General features: G+C 49.5%; 1 protein-coding gene across 1 annotated transcript; it reads right to left on the reverse strand.

Moving 5' to 3' along the window:
* Positions 1-2,903: 2,903 nt before the first annotated feature.
* Positions 2,904-18,630, reverse strand: LOC119453073 (egg-laying defective protein 27-like). The gene is made up of 5 exons (XM_049667529.1): positions 18,196-18,630; positions 14,678-14,853; positions 8,978-9,085; positions 6,829-6,967; positions 2,904-3,197 (listed from the first exon to the last, which is right to left on the reverse strand). Exons 1-5 carry the CDS (start codon positions 18,617-18,619, stop codon positions 3,139-3,141), a joined length of 906 nt encoding a protein of 301 aa, XP_049523486.1. The 5' UTR covers positions 18,620-18,630; the 3' UTR covers positions 2,904-3,138.
* Between the last annotated feature and the right edge of the window lie 6,933 nt (positions 18,631-25,563).

The following is a 25,563-nucleotide window of genomic DNA, read 5'->3' on the forward strand; positions in this document are numbered from 1 at the left end:
ACTCGCTGCATAGATATTTCAGTAGCTCAGAATAGACCTCTATCGATAGCATTTCTATATATTAAAGGAGCCTATGACAACGTAGACAGAGAATTGTTAGGGATATTCTTAAGCACGAAGGCACAGATGACGATTTTGTGGAGCTGCTGAAGAGATATATAGAGACAACCGAGTACAAGTGTTTGGGGAAATTCAAAAAAGGTAATGAAGTGGTGGGTATTCACCAAGGATTGAAGCAAGGATGTCCTCTGTCTTCATTGTTGTTCACACTTTATGTTAAGGGTAAGAAATACGACTGGAAAACATCGAATTAGGGTTGATTTATCCTACCTACGTTATGGACAAATGGTGCAACAGAAGGTCCCGGGACCAATGTATGCAGACAACATAGTGCCACTAGCGGATAATACAAGAGATTTACAGGCACTTGCGAATATCTTGGCAATGCAGCGACAAATCTAGGCCTTAAGTTAGCACAGAGGAAGCAGGAATTATGATCTTTAATGATGAGACGAGTAATTAGTAGTGTCAATTCAACTGCAAGCCATACCATAGTCAAGGAAAATAAATACCTCGGCGTATACAGTAAACGAAGGAATGACTTACTCAAGCACCCACCAGGATAACTGAAGGTGAAGCAGAATGCAGCATTGAAACGCAGAGCACGTGGGGCAACAATAAGTAGGAGGTGGTGCGTGGAATCTGGAAAGGAGTAATGGTGCCAGTGCTAACGTTCCTAAATGCCATTCTGTGTTTAAAATCGAATATCTGGTCGCTGTTGAAAGTTAACCAAAGATCGGTAAGCCGGTTGGCTTTGGGAGCACACGGTAATACAACAAATGAGGCAGTGCAGGGTGACATGGGTTGGGCTTTTTTGAAGTTAGAGAAGCACAGAGCAAAATTAGTTTTCATGGAAGACTCGGGAACATGGATGAAAATAATGGGTGGCTAAAGTGAAAGTATCTGTACCTGAAAAGCGTGGACACAGAATGGAGAAGAGGTCAAGAAAGTTGGCACCAAGTACAGGGCAATTGAAACTGCAAAGCCATCAAAAGAAGGAGAGAAAAACGGAGACAGTAAATTGGATGCAAAGAATTGAAACAAAAAGGTCCGTGGAGCTTTACAAGGATGAGAAGAAAGAAATTGGAAGGGAAAATCTGAGCGATAACACAAAGGGCAGTGCCTTGTTATTTGAGGCTCAAACCGGTTGCCCAAGGGCCAAAACACACCGGAGCAAATATTCGGAACTAGATGAGGCATGTGTATGCTGCAGCAAAAATCTGAAGACCATATATCCTACTGAACGCAAAGGGATTTACCCTCCGAGAACCGTAGGCAACGTACACCTTCCAGAAGTGCTTGGGTTTAAAGTGGACGAAGCATCAACCGGTTAGCAATCGAGATAAGCAAGAGACGTTTAGAGTATTGTGGAAAGAAAGCACGGAAGAGATTGATCTGACCGGATCTTTGTAGTCATAGGTAGCGGTACAAGGTAGATTGTGAATGGGGGAAAAAAAAAAGAAACCCAATTAAGGAGATAGATATACAAAAATCTGGATAAAAAACATGTATAGCATACCTGACTAAATCAAGCAGGCTAGGCGACTACTTGCCACCGCCCCGTTTCATGGGAATCCATTAAATCATCATCATCACCAGCGGAGGAGATGAGCGCAGGCAGAGAGCCGCTGGAATACTGCACGCCTGTAATGGCGTGGACATTGTGGCCGCGCCTGATGCATTGCAAGATAAGGGAGTCGGAGTTCCTGAACTCCAGTTGCAATAATATCTACTTCGCACTCAAGCAGGTTCCACCATCGAATGATCGTGCCAATGTTTCTACAACTCGGGACGACAAACTTCTTTTTTTTCTTTGTTGGGCTTGACACGTGTTCAGATAAAAGCAAAGCATTAAGCAGTTGATCAGCGGGGTACGAACAGCATGCACAGTTGCCGCTTGCCGCAGGTGTTGGTGTCATCTCGCGTGCAAGTGATGCAAGCGAGCAATGCTGTAAAAAAAAAAAAAAAAAAGCAGAGCGGTGCGTATAAGAGAACATGCAAACCTATATAGTACGTGTCAGATCCCGCGTCCCATCTCTTGCTTTCTCGCATGACCTCTAGCTGCTTCAACGTTCGCAATTAAGCTTCTTTCTGTTGAGTGGCATGTTTTTTATTGAAACAATTCGCTGCTGTTAGCAATTGAGCCAACTCCGACTTTGTAATCCTCACCAATGTCTTAAATGTTTGGAAAGCACGGCGCGTTGCACAATGCCAGTTCCCGAAAGTCAGCTACGCCTCAATACAGTGTTATGCAGTGAAGCATAGCAAGAGTGGGAAGGGGCAATTGTCACAGGACACAGTATGTATTCCTTACACACGCGTCTACCGCCGTCTCCTATCCAGGGGTACCGAGGGGGCCTGAAATGTTGTAATATGTAAAACAATCCTACTGCTCTCCGCTTCCCATCACACTCTACTCTCCCTTCAACATTCTCTTCAGGCATGAAAGAGGCAAACGATGACGTGGGCCAGCTATGCTTTCAGGAGTTGCCCGATCTGACCTCTTACAACATGCTGCGCCGTCAGTATTCAAGTTCTTTGCATATAAAACTGGCATTGTCAACGGCAGGAGGCCCCTTTGCCTCTTATATTATGGAGAGACGCATCTGTTAGCACACAATATGTCTTGTTTGCAGACTTAAAGGAGAGTCTCGAGTCACTTGAAAGTATTGCAGGTGCTTGGATTGCAGAAATGATACATGAACACAGGGCTGGCGTCGCAGTGCGACCAGATGCGATTACTGTGGACATAAGACAACAGTGTTGTACTGGTATTCCCGATTTATTTTTGCTCCGGCAATGGATAACACCAGTTATAGACTAGACACATCACCCGCAGACAGGTTCCGAGGGATTTGGGGCTGTGATATCCAGATGGCACGCAGCAAGCCCCATAACATTGCATCCAATGACGGTGCACTCGGAATGTTCGAGGACGGCTGGGCAGAGGCAGACACTGATGGCTGGCAAGATGTCATATGCAAGCTCAAAGTGGTCCTTCACCGAGTATGAGGCAAACGCACACCTCAACTGTAGTGCCCCCAGTAAATGTGCAGTTTTGTAGGTCATGGCAGGTCCTTAGTGCTTGAACTTGTAGACTTCAGGTTCACACAAGTCGACACCAATGGGCCCAGTTCCTGAAATTAGAGCATAAAAAGATTTTAAGAAAAATAACCAAAAACCACATACAATCACTGACTGAATTCTTACGACACTGACAGGGCCGCAAAAATATTGAATGACTGGCCAGTACAAAAAAATTAATTTAGAAAGTCAAATTTCATCCATCAGCACAGTGCAAAACTCATTAACAGAATTCTGCTTTATGCTGTGCTTCTCAAGACAATGTTTACTTGAAACTCCCCAAGTGTCAAAGCTGCAGTTGTGCTGCACAATTGCCTATTACGCAGCCTAATTAGCATCGTACATCGTCACAAAGTGCAGATATTGTGCACGTGTCATTGACCACATGATGCTGATAATTAAGTCTGTGTTGGACAAATTCAATTTTTAGTTTATGTGCCTACATGCAGATTTATGCCATTCCATCCAGCAAACACAAACACTGTAGGTTTTCACTGTAGTCGATGGCTTAAAGCCTGTGGACCCGAACTCTGCTTCAAGCACAGTGGCTAAACTGACAGACATGCAGGTGATCTTATGCACCATTTCCGGTATATAGTTATGGGTATGAAAATATCAACAGCAAGAGCTGACTAGGGCTAACCTGTCTAGCTCTGTCACGATTATGTAAACAAAGTTGTGGCTTTCTGCCACGTTAATAAAACACGCTTCACAGCAGCCATATTCATTCTAGCCACTGTAATTTAACAATTAAATAGCTGAGAAATTTCCTCGACAAAGAAAGCGAGGGCACCGAGCCAGTCTGAATATTGCAAGTTTGTCCAAAGCCATTATTTTTGCGACATAACATGCGTGAATCTGTCTTGAAAGCTAAGTGACGCACCAGTGGCTTCTGAAATTTCAGTTACCTTTATACCTTACTTGTCTTACTTGGTGCCATGTAGGTCCGAATATAACCAAGCAGGTGAAAAAAATTTGACACCCGGAAAGGCTCTCAGCGACTGTATGTCAACAGCACAGTGCCGAGAAGCAAGCGGCTGAACGAATGCAAACAAAGGCGCGACGAAAGCACAGAAGAAGCAAATGCAGCGCACGCGAGAACGACCAGGCCGAGCTCGGGAGAATCGTCGTACAATATGGTGCCAGACCAATAGGAGCGAGGCTTGCAAGGGGTGTGCACACTTTGGCCAATCAGCGGCACGGACGTATCCATCAGAAATGACGCGACAGTGACGGTTCCCCTTCACCGACGCCATTTTGAAACGATTCAAAATGTTACAAAGAAAACAGCTTCAAAATAAACCCAAGATGGCGGCTGCCAGCCTGGTAGCAAATGGCGTCGGCACGAAGTTCGAACGTTTTTGGCCAATTCTCGCTGATTTCGCGTCCACGCTTGTTCGTATAAGCTTGATTTTTATTATTTTCCAATTAAATTTACCTTCCAGATTTCGCGGAGACAGTCTTGAATGTATAAACGTAGTGAAAATGCACATTTCGGAAAATCGACTTTTTTTTGCTATTTTTTGCCATTTTAAGACCACGTCTCCCCTTAAAACAAACAGAATAGATCTGCTGGCACCTAAAATAGAGTGATTCCATGCAACGAGTGACAAATATGCTAATGGAAACCTGACCTCGTTGCCAGCTAAAATGGCAAAAGCGGCCACAATGCTGCAAGAAGAAGGTAATTCAAGTTATCTCATACGGTGTATGCAAGCTCTGGCATGTCGCATTGAAGCAGAGACAGTGCTGGAGCGGTGTGCTCTCCTCCACACACCCGCAGAACGCAAATCACCGCAACTCCTGACTTGTTTTGAACAAAAAGGAATGCGCCACGCGCAAATACTCTCGCACAGCATTTACCACGATGAGCTAAAGAAAGACACATGCTGCTGTTGCATTCCTGTAAATGCGGTTACTGGCTCAGAACAAAGCCACTGCTCGCCACAACTGCAGCAGATTATATAAATACGTGGTTGCAACGATAGCGACCACAGACAGAAGCCATGCACTGCACTATATATGCGATAAAAAAGCCGCAAAGCATTCTCGAGCTTTTGTCCTTCCCATATGGTTCTCACCGATGACCGTGGCAATGCAGACTTTAGTGCTATGTTTTGGTTGGACACCAATGCCACCTGTGCTGCTTTTGCATCACACATGTGTAGTGCTCTGCACTCTCTAGGAATCATCTGAATTAACTGATGCGCGGCCAAATACCTCCGAATAAATTGGTGTTTGATGCCATTAAATGATGCATACACTCGCAGGGACCACAAGGCGAGTGCTAATTACATAAAAAATTCCAGATTTGTGAGGGTCAAGTTAACGAGACCTTTCAGTGTAAAAGAGGGCATTAAGCTTTCTCACCCTGGGGATCTATACCAGCTTTTATGAAGTGTGGAAGAACACTGTAGTATTGAACACCGAAGCCAATACACGCCATACAATGAAAAACATAGAAGCACTGCCGCTCAATGCTCACGCTTCAACCATAGATGACTAACAACTTGACATACAGTTGAACCCACATACAAGTACAGTGGAACCTCGTTGATACGATCTTTGCGGGAACCAGAAAATAGAACGCATCATCCAAAAATCATATCATCCAAAGCAAGCCCCTAAACGTAAGAAAACGGGCTTACTTCGTGACAAACTCGCTAGCAAAGCTTCCTGTGCCATCAAGTGATACTGCTCCGCATAACACACCTGTTATGCGGAGCAGCATCACATCACAGGAACAGCAGTCAACACACTTTTATTGAGCAACTTTAAAACAGCTCGTCAGTTTTCGCTGAACTTTTTTTTTTTTTTTTTTCAAAGTCCGTAAACAAGTTATTTTGAAAGATAACAAGTTCCCTGACATAGCTACAGAGGTCACCGGCACAACAAAGCCAAGAATTCCGAAACAAAGGAACACCGAGCAATACGCCTGGCGGATGAGGGCAGGAGTTTCATTCAGCCACGTGACCGCACGAAGGTCTCACCCGAAAAGCCAACTAAAACAAGCGCGAGCAAAAGCTGACCCGAGCAGACGATACTACGAGTGTGAAAATAGCGCTCGGGCAGGTCCGCACGACACCAGTTTCTTACGCCACGGCTGGTCTAGAGGTCCTTTAGCGAGCGCGTGCCAACAGACTGGCTGTGCCCGCACGTACATCACTGAAGGGGGCAGCTCTCATTGGTCTGCTTCGCTCGCGGCTCGTTTGCTGCTGGGGCGCACGGCAATTTAAATCGGTCCAGGACCGATCCCTCCCACGGCACGAAACATCTGCTTCCCGGTAGCTTTTGTGACGCCCGTTTTGCCGCCACCGGTGCGCAGCGCACATTCGTCGCCGGGCCGTAACATATTGTTCGTAGGTCATTGGAATGTAATTTAATCTAGTACACTTGAATATAAAGCTACGTGTTTCAGAAATATGAGTTTGCAGTCATATCATCCAATTAGAGGTGAAAACGCAATCGTATCAACCGCATGAAAATACATTGATCTTATGGGGCATTGGCAGGGAAATGAAAAGAAAACGTATCATCCCGAAAAACGTATTAAGCAGAATTGTATCAACGGGGTTCCACTGTATACCGGTTTCAACAATATATCGGATATAACGATGAGCAGCCAGTGCACCATCAACTATCAAATATTTGTTTATATATAAAAGTCGCATGTTGAGCACTTACCACAATGACGCTGCCACCACAGGTCGTCAGCCTGCACTTCGACGCTGCAAGATGAAACTTGAGGCTTTGCGCACTGGACTAGTGTGATGTGATGTTCGGTCTGGCAGGACTGTTCTGCATGCTGGAGCACGGCCTCATACTGAAATTTCAAGGGTTTGGGAGATCAGAGACTTCGCTGTGGCAGCCATCATGTAACTCATAACACTGTAACACATTTATTGTTCAATTTTTTTTCTTACATCTACGTTTAACAGTTCATCACCATTATGAAGCTATCGCTCTGTGCGAGACACACCACAGTGCAGTCGAAACTTGTTAATGTCGCCAATTCTATAACGAAAGAGACATGTCTAATCAGATTACGCACGCAATACGAATAGTGTACTACATTCCGAAATGTGCATGATAATACTGGACAGGACTTGATCCACGAGATTACGTTCGATGACTGACAACTGCATGCTCGCCACTATCGTTGTGATCCGAGTGTTGCTTTTCTTTCAGGATGCAGACAAATTAACTCTCACTTTTGGCAGTGCATAATCACAGTAATTACACCTACATAAACGTGACGATGTCGCTGCTAAGAATAACAGAATAAATACACTGATTCATGTTTCAGACATCTATGAAGGAGAAACGATTCAAGTATGAAACATCCTTTAGTCACACCATACACGTTTGCGTACGTGACTTGCTTTTGGCAGTTCCACCCAATGGTGGCAAGGTATATCTTTGTGCTGTTAGGGGCACTTCTTGATGAACAAGGCAGTACAGTTTCTGGCAAGTGCATATTTCCATCAGGAAGCAGTTCATAGTTCAGAGACTTAGGCTATAACTCTTGGCACTTGGCCCCATTATTGGTCAGAAGTGCAGCCGTTAAATGACTGCTTGTACATATTTTTGAAGCTTTAGAAACTCTCCAACATGCATTTTGCAAATAAAAGGATTGTGCTTAGCAAGTAGACAGGCTGAGAAACAAAAGATAGTATTTCCATCTGATACTTAAGTTGGCCTGAACGTGCCGGCCTTGGCGTCTTGAACATTTTCGTGACATCATGATGCAGAGCGAAGTTTGCCGACGTCATCTAACAAAAATTTGGAGGAGGCTTAAGCTTCGCCTTTAATAGTGGAACGCGATAGCATTCAAAGATCCCCGACTGCTTCTCGTGCATCCCAGCAACTGCAACTTATGTAACCATAATGTTTACCGGGAAACACTGGCAGGGAACGCTATGCACGAAGGCCAGTGTTCTGGTAGAAATGCGGCCTCTTACGCTGGGCAACCTTCTGTTATTGTTTTGCACTTTTAATATTTCAGTCTGAGAATATTTAACATAAAAGGCATGTACTGTCGATGTTTTGTTTCATGACGTTTGTGGAATGTCATTCTCAAAATTCCGAGGAATAACTCTGCAAAGAATGTATAGACAAGGCATGAGCAACTTTAGCCATAGAAGAAGAACTTTAGTGCCGTATAGATTATATAAAGCAATTTTTGCTCACGGGACACCAACACCGGCTACGGCACCGGATTTTCAGCGAGATGGGGCCCTTAACGCTTTCACATTAATAAGGCTAGCTATGAAGATGTTGGTCATTAAAAAAAAATAAAAAGGAATGCTGCATGCATTTCTTTTGGCTGGACTCATGCGTAGCAGTCGCTGCGGTCGCAGAAACTGAGCAAGCCAGTATATCCCTACGCCATAATGAATCCTATGTACCAAAGCTGAAACCCGTTCGTAGAAATGAATAATACATAGTAAATTATTTAGGGTGCTCTGAAGCTTGCCCATATTTTTTAGAATGTTCAGAGCATTTTGGCCTTCATTTAGTACTTAATAATTACAAGTCAGGAATGATATATCAAAACTCCATTATTAAATCTTCCTTTCCTTCTCCGATTTCTGTTTTCTCTTAGCTTTTTGTTCCTTTTCACTTTGTCGTACCTTATCATTCTGAATCCCTGCCCGTTTAGGAGTACAGAGTAAGACGCCCTTCTTTGACTTACCCCAACATAACCGCGTTTGCTGTAGCAAACAAAAAGCTATGTGTGCAACAGGTAACGAGAAAGAAAGAAAAAGAACAAAGCAATTTCGGCTGAGCAAGTCTCACGAGTTTCATCCCAGCAGGCACAAGCAAGGCTTACCTCGCCGACGCACTTGTCTTGGAGGCCTCGCCACGGTTCTACCTGGCAGGTGGTACTCACCAGGCTCGCCTCGATAAATGGTGGCTTGTCGCATCCCGCCTCAACAGCCTGTCAAAGAAACGGGATGCATTTAAAGCACGTGCGAAGAAGGGTAAAATGCTAGCTTAACATAGCCATACCTGCTAAGTTCGGAGAAACTGAATCAGAGAGATCTTCCGACCAATCGGGGCGGGGGGGGTCAGTCGAATACACAACCCCCCCCCGACCCCCGACGTACTGACACTTATTTACAGATTGACAAATGACCACATGAACATCAAGGTCTCACTTTTGCAAGCATTTCGTTGTTGCTGATTCTGCCTTCAAAAAAATTTTTAAATTCTCAGGTCTTGCGTCCCACAACCACCATGTGATTATGAGGGGCACGGGTTCTTTAACGTGGGCCCAACGGACGGCACACGGGCGTTTCTGTATTCCCCTCTGCCCCATTGAAATGCGGCTGCCGTGGCCGAGATTTAATCCCGCAAACTTGTGCTTCGCAACGCAATGCCAAAGCCACTAAGCAACCCCAGCGGGTATTCAAGAATTCTTCAGATAATATTTGATTCTATTTCTTTCACATTTTGCAACGATGACGTTTCCCAGCGTCTTGAACGAGCGACACACAGACGAGCGGCACTGCGTTCTCGTATTTGTCACGATGGTAAACTGCCGCTCGTACTCTGCATTGCTCTCTGGTATCAACAAAATACCCTGTGTCACTTCGGCTGAGCACTACATTAAAAATACTTGAAGATACTTTTTGCGCTAGCACTCCTTGCTTTTAAAGCCACGGCCTATGCAATGCCAGAGCGACTGACGCCGAGGAGAACGATGGAGAGTCTAGTAGAGTAGCAGTCTGGGTCAGAGTCTAGTGTTGCCAGTTGCAGAATGTGGAATTAGCTCGCTAGCTTAAAGAGACTAGGGCCACTAGGGCACCCAACAACCCCGTCAGCGTAAGGAGCGGCTCTGTGCAACGTTACTTGACTAGTCTAGTAACATTGGCTCTGTGTTTAATTAACGAAATAGCGCATGGTTTGCCTACTACTTTCTTAGCAATGGTTTGCACAATGAACTTCCAACTGGATTGGGTTAGAATCTTTTTGTCAATGTGGCCTGACAAAGCGCTGGAAGCGGATAGAAACAGGACACAACTGCAATTTCCGGGACATTTTCCTGTCAACCGTACAACCGGAAGAAATGGTCCAAATCCGGGAGGCTCCCGGGTAATCCGGGAGACTTGGCAGGTATGCATAGCTCAGACAAGCTGCCAAAAGAATATCGCCTTCCCGGCGAGCGCTGCCCAAGATGCCTCGGCTGTCAGTTAGGCAAGGCTTGGAAGTGGGCCATACTCAATTTCCCACATAGCAAGCAGGCTAGGGAGACTGATCTCACTGTTCGCATTCATGAAACGTTTAAAGAAAATATATGTGGGTATGCGTCATGTAATTCGATGTAACATGCTGTCTCACGTTTTTATGTCATAAACTATGACGTATTTATTGAATGGAAGGCTTCATCGATCTGAACCTACTTAGCATCGCACACGCAGAGTGACGTATTTCTGCGATCAATGGCCACAATTTGGCGCTTGCGACCACAGCATAGTATGTCCCATACTGGAAGAACAAAACTGCACATGTAATATTAGCCACAATCAGCCAGAATCATAATCGCCGGTTCAGCCTTCGTTGCCACCCTCGTCATTCTCTTTGAGTGCTGTAAAGAACTTATTTTCGGAATGGATTTCTTGAGGGAGTACGGTGCAGTTATTAATGTCCGCGACCGCATGGTGACATTTGCTACGAGCTCCGAAGACGTCGACCCCGCGGATGACCAGCGACCGCGTTTACGTATCGCTGACGACGACGTCACGCTTCCGCCGCGAAGTTGTTCCCTCGTGCCTGTCATCTGCGATAACTTGCACACCGGCCCTGGCGTCGCTGAACACATCAACACACTAGTACTGAGTCAAGGCGTTTCCATCGCCAGGGCCGTAATTAATGTACTCGACAGACATGCTGAACTCCTGCTGATGATTTTTACCAGGGAACGTCGACAGATTGTTAAAGGCACTGCTGTTGCTTACTTCGACGAAATTGCCCCAATACAAGACTGCCTCTCAGTGCAGCACGCGGCGTCCACCGCGCCTATGCCTGCACCTGTAGTTGATGTCAGTCGAACTTTATCGCCCATCGAACGCAACAGCCTTCTTGAGCTCATCAATGAGTTTAACAGCTGCTTTGCATCAACGTCAAGAGTTAGCCAGACGCCGCTCACCAAGCACCGTATTATCACCGAAGACGACGCAAGACCCATCCGGCAGAATCCTTATCGTGTAGCACCGAAAGAGCGGGAGGGAATCCAAAAACAAGTGAAGACGATGCTTGAGGACGGAGTTATTCGGCCATCTAAGAGTCCGTGGGCATCGCCTGTCGTATTGGTGAAAAAGAAGGACGGTAGTCTGCGCTTCTGCGTCGACTATCGAAAACTCAACCAGATCACAAAGAAAGACGTTTATCCGCTACCGCGTATCGATGATTCACTGGACCGGCTACGAAACGCACGTTACTTTTCGTCGATGGACTTGAAAAGCGGCTACTGGCAAATCGAAGTTGATGAGAGAGACCGTGAAAAGACCGCTTTTGTGACACCCGATGGACTTTATGAATTTCAGGTGCTTCCCTTCGGTTTGTGTTCTGCGCCAGCAACGTTTCAACGACTCATGGACACGGTACTCTCAGGCCTCAAATGGCAAACCTGCCTAGTGTACCTCGACGACGTGATTGTTTTCTCCGCCACGTTCGACGAACACTTAAGGAGACTGAAGACGGTCTTTGAGGCAATACGCTCAGCAGGCCTAACTTTGAAACCGGAAAAATGCCATTTCGGTTTTGAGGAACTTCAATTCCTCGGTCACGTGGTTAGTCATGAAGGTGTTCGACCTGACCCTGATAAAATCACTGCCGTCGCTAATTTCCCGACGCCATCTGATAAAAAGGCCGTGCGACGTTTTCTGGGCCTTTGCGCCTACTACCGGCGGTTTATAGCGGACTTTTCATGCATCGCGTGTCCATTAACGCATCTCACCCGCGAAGATGTCCCCTTCAAGTGAGGCGAAGAGCAGCAACGGGCATTTGACGAGCTACGGCAGTGGCTGCAGACGCCTCCTGTGCTCGCACACTTTGACGAAGACGCCCCGACGATTCTTCATACCGATGCTAGCAATGTCGGCCTTGGCGCAGTGCTCCTTCAGCGGCAGGACGGCACCGAAAGAGTGCTTGCTTACGCCAGCAGGACCCTATCCAGAATGGAGACTAACTACTCCACTACAGAAAAAGAGTGCCTCGCGGTAGTCTGGGCCATCCTGAAATTTCGCCCATATCTATACGGTCGCTGTTTCACCGTCGTCAGCGATCACCATGCACTTTGCTGGCTGACTAATTTAAAAGATCCAGCTGGTCGGCTAGCACGCTGGAGCCTTCGGCTCCAAGAGTTCGACTTCACTGTTGTCTACAAATCGGGGAAGCGCCACGCCGACTGCCTGTCTCGGTCGCCTGTTGCGACTGCATTGCACGACGATGACGACGCGGCTTTTCTAGGCATGGTAGACGCTGTCGCCATTTCACGCATGCAACGCGAGGACGCAGAACTGGTTCCTCTTATTGATTACTTAGAGGGAAAAACAAGCTGCATGCCGAGGTTATTCGCCAGAGCGTTGCCTTCATTTTACTTGCGTCACGACGTTCTCTACAAGAAGAACTTTTCACCCAGTGGCAGCAGCTACCTACTTGTCGTTCCCGCATCTCTACGGAACGAAGTCCTACACGCCTGTCACAACAAGCCGACCGCTGGTCACTTGGGCTACTCCTGCACATTATCCAGAATTAGGCTAAAGTATTACTGGCCGAGACTTGCGCCGGTCGTGAAACGTTATGTCCAGACACGCCTGGATTGCCAGCGCCGCAAAACCCCACCAGTCAAGCCTGCTGGACTACTGCATTTTGTTCAGATACCACAAGCGCCGTTCGCACAAGTTGGCATGGACCTTTTAGGTCCATTTCTAGTGTCTTCTGCCGGCAATAGATGGATAATCGTCGTCACAGATTATCTTACCCGATACGCCGAAACAGGTGCTCTCCCGCGGGGAACAGCAGCCGAAGCAGCACGATTTTTCATCGAAGCCGTCGTCCTAAGGCATGGCGCTTCCGCAGTGGTCATTACCGACAGAGGTTCTGCTTTCACGGCCGCGCTTCTGGATACCGTGTTGCGATTAAGTGGTACAACTCACCGAAAGACAACCGCTTATCACCCCCAAACCAATGGGCTGACAGAACGTTTGAATAAGACTCTGGCAGATATGATGAGTATGTACATCGACGTCGACCACAAGAACTGGGACGAGATTTTACCATATGTTACATTTTCGTACAACACGGCTCGCCAGGAGACAACACGCGTGACACCTTTCAGCCTCGTCTATGGCCGGGAAGTAACAACACTGTTGGACGCGATGCTGCCACGCGAGTGTGGTGATCACGAGACTGGTGCCGAGGAGTTTACGCAACGCGCCGAGGAAGCAAGGCAGCTTGCACATTTGCGCATCCAAGAGCAACAGAACTACGATGCCAGACACTACAATCTTCGACACAGACCCATCACGTACAACGTCGACGACCAGGTGTGGGTTTGGACTCCTATTCGTCGGCGGGGGCTATCTGAGAAGCTCCTGCGAAGATACTTTGGGCCGTACACAGTTCTACGCCGCATCAGTGACGTGAATTATGAAGTTGTGCCCGACAGTCCTTACTGCTCCAAACGCCGGCAGCATCTGCCCGAGGTTGTGCACGTGCTTCGTCTGAAGCCATACTTTACATCATGACATCAATTTTGCACCATCACTGCACTTTCTTGGGCGCTTGGCGCATCGGGACGATGCTTCTTTCAAAGGAGGGGCAAATGCCACATGCTATATCGTCGCCGCGGGCATGTGCCCGGCCATGGAAACGATGCTGAAGTAGCGCGCGGGTAGAAAAACGGAGACGACAACGACGTTGCGTTTGCTGCTCATATAAAGTGCTTGTATACGTGCTGTACGCCGGCTTCCACGTCTCCTGCGAGGTCGTGGCAATATGTGATTCGATGTAACTTCAAGATTCAGAAGCTTTAGTTGCTGTATATAGAGTACCGTAGTTATTCCGTAAGAAGAATTGCAGATAAAGAACAACCACTCTGTAAAATAAACAGTGACTTTTATGGCTGCGCAATTTCTGTAGCTTTTTTTCCGTAGCCAATTTCTGTAGCCCACTTTTCAGCGAGACACCACCACCACCGCCGACACTTGTGAGCCTATAAAGCTTCGCTTAAAATGGAGCTGGGCAGGTCATGTAATGCGTAGGATGAATAACCGGTGGACCATTAGAGTTACAGAACGGATACCATGTGAAGGGAAGCACAATCGAGGAAGACAGAAAACTAGGTGGGGTGATGCAGTTAGAAAATTTGCAGGCGCTAGTTGGAATCGACCAGCGCAAGACAGGGGTAATTGGAGATCGCAGGGAGAGGCCTTCGTCCTGCAGTGGTCATAAATATAGGCTGATGATGATACTCCGCATATGGTGGCACGACGTCGTTTGAATGTGGGAGCAAGGATCGGCGTACCTGTGTGAAGTCGATGGCCGGGAACACAGCGCTGAAGTCGGCCGTTGCCACCCCAAGAGTTTCAGCTGCCGATGTTGAATGATGCCGACACGTGACAAGTGGCCATCTCCTTTCTGTCCTGTGCACCCGAACTGTCTGTGCCTTGACTCCATCAGCTGCCGCCGGGGCTTCTCCCACTGTCAGATAAGAAGGAACCGTCACTAAGCAATGTGTTTTTTCTCATTTATATACACATTTCAGGAGCAGCACAAGTTGCATGCAGAAAGGAAAAGATACATAAATGTAACCCCTAGGACAACAGGTTTCAACAACGAGACAACTAAACAAGAAGGAATAAAACCCCCTCCAGTCACAGCGTACACATTGGTGTGTGCGACTTGTTCTTTACCATTCCAGCGATGGCTCCCTTGGAGTCACTAAAGCCGACTTCCCATGCCATAGAAGCTATGCTATGCTTTATGAAGGCCATGCTATTTTGCTAATGCCGAAAAGACGTCGTTGCTGCCATATACACGCGGCATAATAGTCACTTCGGGTGCTGACAGCACGCAAAAGCATGGCCTTTGATATTTGTGTAATTTAATGTCACAAGGCATGTTAATTTTATGACGGAGAAATATGCGCCGATGCGTAGAGGCCGTTATAAAACATATATATTATATATATACCAGGGTTCTGACCACGGTGGGCGGCGGTGGTTTTGCCGCCCACCTCTCGGGGACAACTTTCTGTGCCTATGCAGAGAGAGCTACGAGGGGCCTAGGGAGCCTCCATGGGGCCGTATTCTGAAACGTTCGCCTAGGCGAAATCAGCGTGCGCGCTGACTGGCTGGTTGAGCAAAATTGAATGACGTCGGGCTCAACCACCCAATCAGCTCATCCAATTTTGCTAAAACAGCCAATCGGCGCACGCCTGAAAGCGAAAAAAAAAAATAAATAAACACCGCATATCCACGGGGTGAATGATGATGAGTGGGCGAAGCTCCGGTGGGAATCATCGGTAAACCGTGAATCTTACGTGTAATTCGCCCAGTCTCGCCGCACTAAGTCGAACGATTGACTTCCACCAATGACACGCGCCATATGTGGCGTCATTCCTATTTTATAACAGCGCCCTTCATTATAATTGCACCATCTCCCTCTTAAGGGGACGCTAGCACAAACGCGTTAGAAACGTGCAGTACTCTCTAGTAAGGGGGAGAGGCCACAGTGGTCTTACGCAGCCGTTTACACATGCTGGAACGTGCACCGCGTTTGCCGACGCCATCACATGACTGCTGAGAGAGTATAATCCCCGTCCAGAAAGTCTCTCTTGAACCGGGCGTCGGCACCTTCGTGTTCTTTCTTGGCACGTTTTGCAGCCGCCTCTCGAACTCTGACCTCCTCGTTTGCCCGTCGATAGGCACGCTTTCTCGTCGCTTCTCGTTGCCGGACGGCTTGGAGATCATCTTCTCGTGCGGCCCTGGCGCCGCTGCCGCGCCGCTTCGGCCTCTCGTTCTCGTACACCGGGATCTTGTCGGCGCCGCCGCGCAGCTTCGCGGCGCGCTTCTGCCTCGCGCGCCCGCACGTCGGGGTCCCTTCTTCGAGCGCGAGCCGCCGCCGCCCTGCGCGCACGCCGCTCAGCAGCCTTGTCCATCTTCCGCAGACCCTCTGAACGCGCGCGCGCGCCAAAACGGCGCTTTTATTGTATTATACAGCACCCCCTGCAGCGTACGGCGCCGCCGAACACGCGATCGTCTCTCTCCTTCCGTACGTGTGACGTCATTCCTGTTTTCATAAAACTAACCTTTTATTTTTGCATACTACAAGTAACGCCCTCTAGTATCGTACCATCTTGCATTTTTCAGCGTATATGCATTCGTTATATAGTACAAGTACGGCCCTCTACGGCCAGTTCAAGCACGCGTTCGCTACGCGGACGCTGGCGGTTCACTCCATTTATATATGATGATGATGATGTACGTGCGAGCGAGCGAACGGGAGAGTGGGGCGCAGGGAGGAGAGAGAGCGAACGGCGAGAGAAGGAGCGGCGAAGCACTGCACCTACATTCTCTCCACACACGCGGGAGCTCCGCCGAGCTCCCGCGATGCGAGCCCCCTCACACGCCAGAGCGCGCTCTACCTCTCCACTCACTCTCCGCTACTCCGGAGGCGGTTACCTACGACGGGACGCTCGGGCCACGCCATAAGGAGCTTCGCCCCTAAAAAATCACAGCATATCCACGGGGTGAATGATGATGAGTGGGGCGAAGCTCCTGAGGGGAAATCATCGGTAAAACCGTGACTCTTCAGTGAAAGTTCGCCCACTACATCATCAAACTGGCGCACACACCACAACTATGGCCGAACGAAACGTCCAGAAAGTCTCGCTTAAACCGCGCGTCGGCACCTTCGGGCTGAGCTCGCCTGATGCGTTTTGCAGACGCCTCACGAGCTCTCACTGCATCGGGGTCTGCCTGCCGATACGCGCGCTTTCTCGCCGCTTCCCGTTCTCTGACGTTCTGCAGATCCTGTTCACGCCGCAGCCGTGCCGCTGCAGCCTCTCTTTCACGTACGGCAGGATCTTGGCGGCGGCGGCGCGCAGCTTCACGGAGCGCTTCTGCCTCGCGGGCTCGCACATCGGGATTCTGTCTGCGAGCGCGCGCTGCCGCCGCCTTGCGCGCTCGCCGCTCTGCAGCCTTGTCCATCCGGCGACTCCGAGCGCGCGCCAACAGCGAACGGATTTTATTACAACGCTCTCCCTAGCGTACGTCGCCGGGATTCTGTCTGCAAGCGCGCGCTCGCCGCTCTGCAGCCTTGTCCATCCAGCGCCGGTTGTACAAGTACCGCCATCTAGTGAACACTCCAAGAACTAAACGAGAGGTGGCTACATACAGAGGATGTACAGACCCACGGCTTAAGGAGCTTCGCCCCTAAAAAGAAATTCCGCCTAGGCGAACGTTTCAGAATACGGCACCATGTATCGCGTTACACGGTACATGGAGGCTCCCTAGTGGGGCCGGCTTCCACAAACGCGCTGTTACCGGCCAGCGTGGCTCACGAGCCATAAACACGGGTCGGGGGATGTCGCGGGCGGCGAAGCTGGCGATAAACGCAGACGATCGCGGTACATGACCCTCGAAAGTGCGACCGTCTGTCATCCCCGAGAGAGCACGGAGGCTACATTTCTCCGCGCGCGTAGCAGCTGCTCCAGCTGGTGCGGCCGCGGAAAGAAGCGCGGAAGGAACATTTTCCCATCATTTTCCTTCCTCCATAGAAAGGAAGACGAGGCGTGCGCAGAAAGAAGGGCGAAAGAAGGAAGAGACGCGCCTCCGTTGCCAGGCGACGCTTGCATGGGCGGAGCATGCGCTCGCAAAACCCGATGCGTCGTCGCCTCGCCTCCGCAACAGAACGAAAAAAAAAAAAAAAACGCCGTCGCATGCTTCCGCGCAAGGGACACGTGTAAATGCATTGTGGTGGTGGCGGTCTGCGTTGAGAGAGAAGAGGAATCGTAAGTAGGTAACGTAAAGTTGTCGGCACCCCTAAAGTCCCGTTGACGTTGCCCGACGGCTTCCGCGGCGGCGGCCTCCAGACGACGACGCTTCCTCGCCGCCGCCTCTCGTTCCCGTACGCCGGGGTCCGCGGCCCGACGCTGACGTGTCGCAGCGGCGTGTCGTTCTCGACTCGAAGGGTCCGCGGCCCGACGCTGACGCCTGCCCGCGGCTTCTCGTGCACGCTGCTCGGGATCCGCTTGTCGACGTTGACGCCTGGCCGCGGTTTCTCTTTCACGAAGTTCGGCGTCGGCAGCACGCTTACGACGCTTGCGTTCGGCGTCGGCAGCGCGCCGCCTCGCCGCCTTGTCTTCTGCCGCCGTTGACGAAGACGATGGTACGATGTCTTGAACTGGTGCTTCGGCGCTGATGTTGGATTGCGTCGAGGTACTAGTTGAAGGTCTTGCTTCCATCGCTTATCAACTGCGACCGAGTTGAGTGGAGGAGCCCGCGCCAACCCGCTTTATATTCCTAGCGCGCGCGTTAGAGGGAGAGGGGGTGCAGAGAGGGCGCGCTATCACGCCAGCACCTGCTGTTGCTACTGTGCTTGCAGCGCCGGAGCGCGACTCAACTACGACGCTTCGCGCGCTGCACATGTGCTGCAAGCGTGATGCGGGAGAGGAGGAGTGGGGGAGAGGGCGCACCTGTGCTCGAGCTGTTGCGGACGGACGGCGCACGCTTCATGTGAGTTAAAGAAATGCTCTGCATTTAAAATCACAGCATATCCACGGGGTGAATGATGATGAGTGGGGCGAAGCTCCGGAGGGAATCATCGGTAAACCGTGAAACTATTCCGTGAAATTCGCCCAGTGCATCATATAAGGAGTGAGCACACACTGCAGCTCTGTCCGAACGTAACGTCTAGAAAGTCTCGCTTAAACCGCGCGTCGGCACCTTCGGGTTGAACTCGCCTGATGCGTTTTGCAGACACCTCACGAGCTCTCGCTGCATCGGCGTCTGCCTGCCGATACGCGCGCTTTCTCGCCGCTTCCCGTTCGTTCCCTGACGTTCTGCAGATCCTCTTCACGCCGCAGCCGTGCCGCTTCGGCCTCCCGTTCTAGCACTGCGGAGTTTTCCCGGCGTCGCCGAGCAGCCTGACGACACGCTTCGGCCTCTCGTTCTCGCACGGCCGGATTCTGTCTGCGAGCGCGCGCTGCCGCCGCCTTGTCTTCCATCCGGCGACTTCGAGCGAAAGAGAAAGCGCGCCAAGAGCGAGCGCCTTTTCTTATTATTAGTGATATTATTTCCAAGGACATATACACACAACGTCATCTATTGAGCAATTCATAAACTAGAGGTGGCTACATACTACTACTACTACAGAGGAGGGAACGACCCACACCCTAAGGAGCTTCGCCCCCTAAAAAAAAAGGGGGGGGGGGGGGGGGTTAGCAGCCGATCCACGAAGTGAATGCTGATGATGGAGCTACGGTGGCTAGAAGGGGGAGGTGAGAGCAACGGCGGCGGCATCGCGTACATGGAAGTGTTTTTCCGTGGGTGACAGAAGCCAGCGAATACACGCAAAGTGCCTCGAGCGGCCAGTCGCGCGCCAATTTTGCGTGCATTCGCGGGCTTCGTTCACGCTCGGAAAAACACTTTTATGCAGCACGTATTGAGCAACAGAAAGCTGTATCGGTAGTTTTTAGTTGTAGTTGCTCTACAATTTTCTCCATGACACTTTTCATCTAATTATATTTGAGAAGTTGATTAATTAAGACAGTATGTAATTAGCGGAATGCAAAAAATAATCTGAGTATCGAGAAGCGACGGCAAACAACATTGCCTTGGTTCTGTCCAGCTACGGGGCATTTGCATATTTCTAAAATCTTGTTGCATGATAGTTGGGACACCCTGTACAGAAATCTAAGCGTCGACGCGCGCGCCACCACTCGGCATCATGAATCACTCGCCGCGCTCTCCGACGTCTGCGTTGCTCACACCTCCTACTTTTAGCCACCGTAATGGAGCGAAGCTCCTTGGACGATTACGAACGTTTCTTCTCATGGCACGCGAATGGCTCTCGCTTTCGAGACTTCGTTACGAATGTTGCCTATCTTACTGAGGTTGTAGTCAAACCACAGTCGGTCGCAAACTCTGCAACTGTGGCCCGACGACTTGCCTAGAAAGTCGCGCTTGAAGCGCGCCGCATCCGCCCGCCGCTCACGCTTGGCAGCGGCTTCGCGCGCCTTCCTTTCGGCGTCGGCTCGTTCACGGCGTCGCCGTTGAGCTTCGCGCTCCCTGACTCGAACTTCTGGGTTTGCCTGGCGTTGCTGGTCGTCGTGCTGCTGCCTCTTGTGCTCGCGCTTGTGGGTCCGCATCGCGTCGCTCTCGACGTGCCGTCGTTTCTCGATCCCGTACCGCAGCGTCAGAGTCGCGCCGTTCACGATGTGCCGCTGCTTCACGGGCTCGCCGTTCTGGGGCTGCATCGCGTTGCTTTCGCTGTGCCGCTGCTTCACGGGCTCGCAGTTCTGCGTCGCCTTCACGTCGTCGTCGTCGCGCTTCTGCTTCGCGAGCTCGAACCTCTGGGTTCTGCGGCGTAGCCGTTGTGCCGCAGCGCGTCTTGCCTTGACTTCGGGTCTTGCTGCCGTCGGCGCCGAGCGGCTGCTGCTCGAGCTTTCGCTTCGGGTCTTGCTGCCGTTGCCGGCGTGCTGCTGCTTCTCGTGCTCGTAGGTCGGGGTTAGCTTCGCGGCGTTGCCGTTGGGCTGCCGCGTCTCGTTCTCGAAGTTTAGAGTCGCGACGTTTGCGCTTACGTTCGCGCTCCTCCATACTGTAGCGGCGCGGTGCCGGCGCAACACCTGCGCGCGGTCGGTATGCGCGCTGCGTGCGCTCTGCCAACGGTTCTGCGCATGACGTCGTGCGCTTGCTCGGAGAGGCGTTTCGGAGCTTCGGTATGCGCGCTGCGTGCGCGACGGGGAGCTACGACGACGACGGCGACAACGGACATCGTGAGAGCGGAGCGTCGCTCCTAAAAACAAAATATAAAAAAGTGAAAGCGCGCGCTATCGTCGTCCAATCGGAGATACAGAAGAGAGAGAAGCGACGTTGATCAAAAGGATGGCGGTACTTTTCCTTATAGGGGACTTTACGTTTTACACGGTGCATGGAGGCTTCCTAGAGGGGCCGGCTTCCACAAGCGCGCTGTTGCGGGCGGCGAAGCTGGCGATAAACGCGGAGGGTCGCGGTACATGACCCTCGAAAGTGCGACCGTGTGTCATCCCCGAGAGAGCACAGGTTACATTTCTCCGCGCGCGTAGCAGCTGCTCCAGCAGGTGCGCCCGCGGAAGAAAGCGCAAAAGAAACATTTGCCTTTCTCCACGGAAAGAACGAGGCGTGCGCAGAAAGAAGGGCGAAAGAAGGAAGAGACGCGCCTCCGTTGCCAGGCGACGCTTGTATGGGCGGAGCATGCGCTCGCAAAACCCGATGCGTCGTCGCCTCGCCGCCGCAACAGAACGAAAAAAAAAAAAAAAAATGTCGCAGTTTCGCTAGAGTGACCTGTTTCGCCCGAAAGGCGAAGCGTCGGATAGCAAAATGACGATGTCGTCAGCTAGCGACTTCCGGTTCGCGGGTTAGCGCTTCTGTTGCTTCGTTCAGCCTTGTCAGCAGCTTCTACAGTGCGATTTCGCGGCTGTTCGCGAAGAAAACACGCTTCAGCAACGTGATTACGGTTGGCTGCTCGGCATTAGGGTGCGCGAACTCTTCCGTGAAATGGGAAAAAAAAAATGTTTCGTTTTCCATAGAATGAAGCGCACAAACGTAAACGGGCAGTTGCCGTCAAACAAGCGACCGTGAACGGCGAGCTGTGGGTACCGAACGTAGGAGCCGAATATGTGAAGACCATTTCGTCACGAATAACTTCGTCTTTGGCGAATAACTTCGTCTACTAACGTTCTAGTACAAATGCCCCCTTTTTAACAATCAGTTAAATACACGCAGGTGCACCCAGCGAGGATCCTCAGCACATTGATTATGTGCCGTCTTCATTCCGGTACAACGAAAAGGCAACTGAGGCTGCACGAAAGAGGGAGGAGAGGTAACGTCACAATAATTCGTGCACTTTGAGATACTTAAATCAGTGCTTTCTCTCTGCAGTTATACACGACATGCGTCTCTTGACAAAAAACGGGAGATGTGCGAAGGCACAGCAGCCGACGACATGGTGCGTGCGCGCTGGGCACCGCTGCAGACAAAACAGCGGACGAAGCGATCGACTGCACCGTTTGTTATGGGAATAAGCGTTACCAACAGCCACTTATTAGGTCGACTTACCACTTATTAAAAACTACTAAGTTAACGAACGTTTATATGCGCTCGACAAACGTTGCGCTTGATAAACGTTATATGACACAAACACGACAAGCGACGCGATGGAGAGGGCTGTCGCGTTCACCTCGTCGCCCACAAGTCGTACCGCATGCGAGCGACGAGACGAGCGACGACTTTGAGCGACGTCTCCCCGGTGTTGCCGGTATGAAGGCAGCAAATACTCGCCGAAACTGGTGTTACGCGTGCTTTATTAATTTAAGTTGATGTGTTTTAGTGTGAAGAGTAGCACAAGGTCTTGCACTACGTCATTATCCTTACACGTATCAAAATCTAGTCGTTGCTTGATCCGTGCGACCAATTGGTAGTACTTACTAACTGAAATTCCTATTTAATTTATATATTAATGATATCATTAGTATCAGTATCAAGGCAAACTATATAATTTACGCCGATGATACTAGCATATTTCTGATAAGAAAGTCGGCGGATGAATTAGTTGAGGAAGCAAACTTAATCCTTCAAAGATTGCATGAATGGACATGTAAAAATAGTCTTAAAATAAACAAAACAAAAGCAATAGTTTTCCGGAGCAAAAATAAAAACGTAATAATTAATACGCCTATATTGCTAAATTTAACGCCTATCGATATTGTTCCATGCTTTAAAACTTTAGGCGTTATTTTCCAAGAAAACTTATCGTGGGATATGCATGTAAATTCCTTGGCGACAAAATTATCTCAAACAATCGGGCTTGTTTACCGTAACCGTCATATACTGCCAACAAAAATAATGATGCGGATTTTCAACACACTGTTTCTTTCTAGTCTAAACTACTGTCACTTAGTTTGGGCTACTACCACACAGGGAAATTTGGAAAAACTTTATGTACTGCAAAAAAAATTCTTACGAGTCGTAGAAAACGTTCCAAATCATGTTCATACACGTGATTTTTTCATAAAATATAATATAATGCCAATTGCCAATATATACGATTATCGACTCTGTAGAGCATACAAACAAGAAATAAAAAATGGAGTCAGCTTTCTAAGAACACTAGCAGATCTAAAAATCAACATTACAGCATATACGACAAGGACGAGAGAGTTTTGGAAAGTGGAAACTGTTAGAACGACATACGGACAACAAACTCTTCGTAACAATCTGCCAAGGCTACTGAATAAATTGCACAACGAAACCAGTGGATTGGAAAATACCTCTTTGAAAGCTCTGTATAGTTATTTCTGCCTGCACTAGATTTTTTTCCCTGGCTTTCGCAATTTTTTTTTTCGGAACTAAACTAGTCCCATTGCATATATTCTTGTTACTTTCGTTTGTTTAGTCTGTATGAGAAATGTTAATGTTACGGCTTGTGTTTTTGATTATATTTTTCTCGCCCTTGTGTTTTTTTTTTCGAACAGTTGCGATACCGTTATGCCTACCATTGCTCATTTGTCCTTATTGGTTGGCGATGCTTTTTTTCTTTTTCCTTTTATTATGCCCTGTTGTTAGGACACAATTTTTTTTTTGGTCTTCATTTGCTCTGCATGGTTTGCGATGGTTAATTTTGTGCAAATGGCATTTGCAAACAATGCTGTACTGCTTCTGTGTGTACTAACGCCACGCAAACGCCAATGCGGGGGCCTGCGGCTTCGTCAAGCTGTCCATGTGGCAGCTTTTTCTGCATGCCCCTCGCGTCGTGTACTGATGCGTTATGTACTGATGCAAATAAACGTCATTGTCAACATCATTGTCTTTATTTAGAGATCGTACGCGTCGGTGCGCGCGGTATCTTGAAGACGATGGCTTTGTGGTCGGTGAAGTGTAGCGTCAATGGGTCTTGCTGCAGAAGGTCGAGTTTGAAATTTGCGAAGACGATGTCTATGCACGTTCCCCTGATGGTGGTGGGTTGCTTGTGATCTTGGGAAATGCATCGCAAACGTTGTTGTCGAACCAAAGCCGGTCGCACACGTTGCAGCTGTGCCCTTTCGAGGAAGTTGAGGAAGTCGCGCTTGAACCGCGCGTCAGCACCGTCGAAGCCCGGGCTTTGTAATGGCCTCGAACGTGCTGCTCTGGCCGCAGACTCGCGTTACCTCGTCGCTTCGAGATCGGGAGCTGCCGCTCGACGCTGCCGTTGCGCTTCGACTTTCCGAGCCCGGAGTTCGGGGTCGGCTTGATAACGCTGCCGTTCCACTTCGGCGTGCCGAGCCCGTGTTGCTTCCGTAGAAGTTTCCTGCAGACGTTGACGTTTACGTTCGGCTTCCCTGGCCCGAAGTTCCGGGTTCGCTTGCCGACGCTGATGTTTACGTTCGGCTTCCCGAGCCTTCCTCTTCTCCGCGGCGGTGGCGCTGCCGCTTCAACTAGCGCCGACGTTGACGTTGTTCATGGCATTTCGCACATCGTTGCACAGAGAGAGAATGACGGAAGCACAGCGAACGCGCGCTTTATACTGCGCCGCCACAGTTGCGCCGCCTACCGGCGTACCCTTAGAGAGAGAGGGAGAGGGTGAGAGAGAGAGTTATATGCAATGATTTGCTGCGCCGCACCTGTGGCGGAGAGGGGGAGAGGAGAAGAGGAGAGCGCACACCTGCGTAGGAGAGGTGAATGACGGAGAGTTGCTCATGCGCTGTATAAGTGTGGACGCCGCAGAACGGACACTGCCCCGAGCATAAGATGCTCTCGCATCTAAAAATATTAACAAAAGGCATTTGAGCAGCGGTCTTGAAGGTGGTAGAGTCGGTGATGAGTGCGACTGATGCGGAAAGGCGATTTCAGTCCGTGCTTGTCCTAGGGATGAATGAGTCACTGTACCGGTTTGTGCGGCACAATGGCACTCCGACTTTGAGGCTGTGGTCAGTGCGAGACGAAATATAAGACGGAGGCGCAAGAAGGGTTTCTTTTAAAAGGGGTTCAAATGAAAAAACTTTGTGGGGAAAGACGGGAACATTTGCGGCGTGACGAAAGATAAGGTAAGTTAAGAGTTCGTTTCATTGATGAGATACTTGCATAGCGAGAATAATTAGATAAGACAAAGCGTGCACCGTGGTTTTGAATGCTTTCTAGAGTAGAAACTAATGAAGACTGAGTCGGATCCCAA

The sequence above is a fragment of the Dermacentor silvarum genome, chromosome 5 (assembly GCF_013339745.2).
Source record: "Dermacentor silvarum isolate Dsil-2018 chromosome 5, BIME_Dsil_1.4, whole genome shotgun sequence".
In the NCBI taxonomy this organism is placed as follows: Eukaryota; Metazoa; Arthropoda; class Arachnida; order Ixodida; family Ixodidae; genus Dermacentor; species Dermacentor silvarum.

Bases quoted from the DNA above. Each gene is read 5' to 3' on its own strand.
- LOC119453073 (XM_049667529.1), bottom strand. From the start codon at position 18,619: ATGGAAGCAAGACCTTCAACTAGTACCTCGACGCAATCCAACATCAGC. The intron at 9,086-14,677 runs GTACGCCGATCC...TTTCTTTGACAG, and splicing joins CGGCCATCGACTTCACACAG to GCTGTTGAGGCGGGATGCGA. The intron at 3,198-6,828 runs GTAAGTGCTCAA...CTCTAATTTCAG, and splicing joins GTGGTGGCAGCGTCATTGTG to GAACTGGGCCCATTGGTGTC.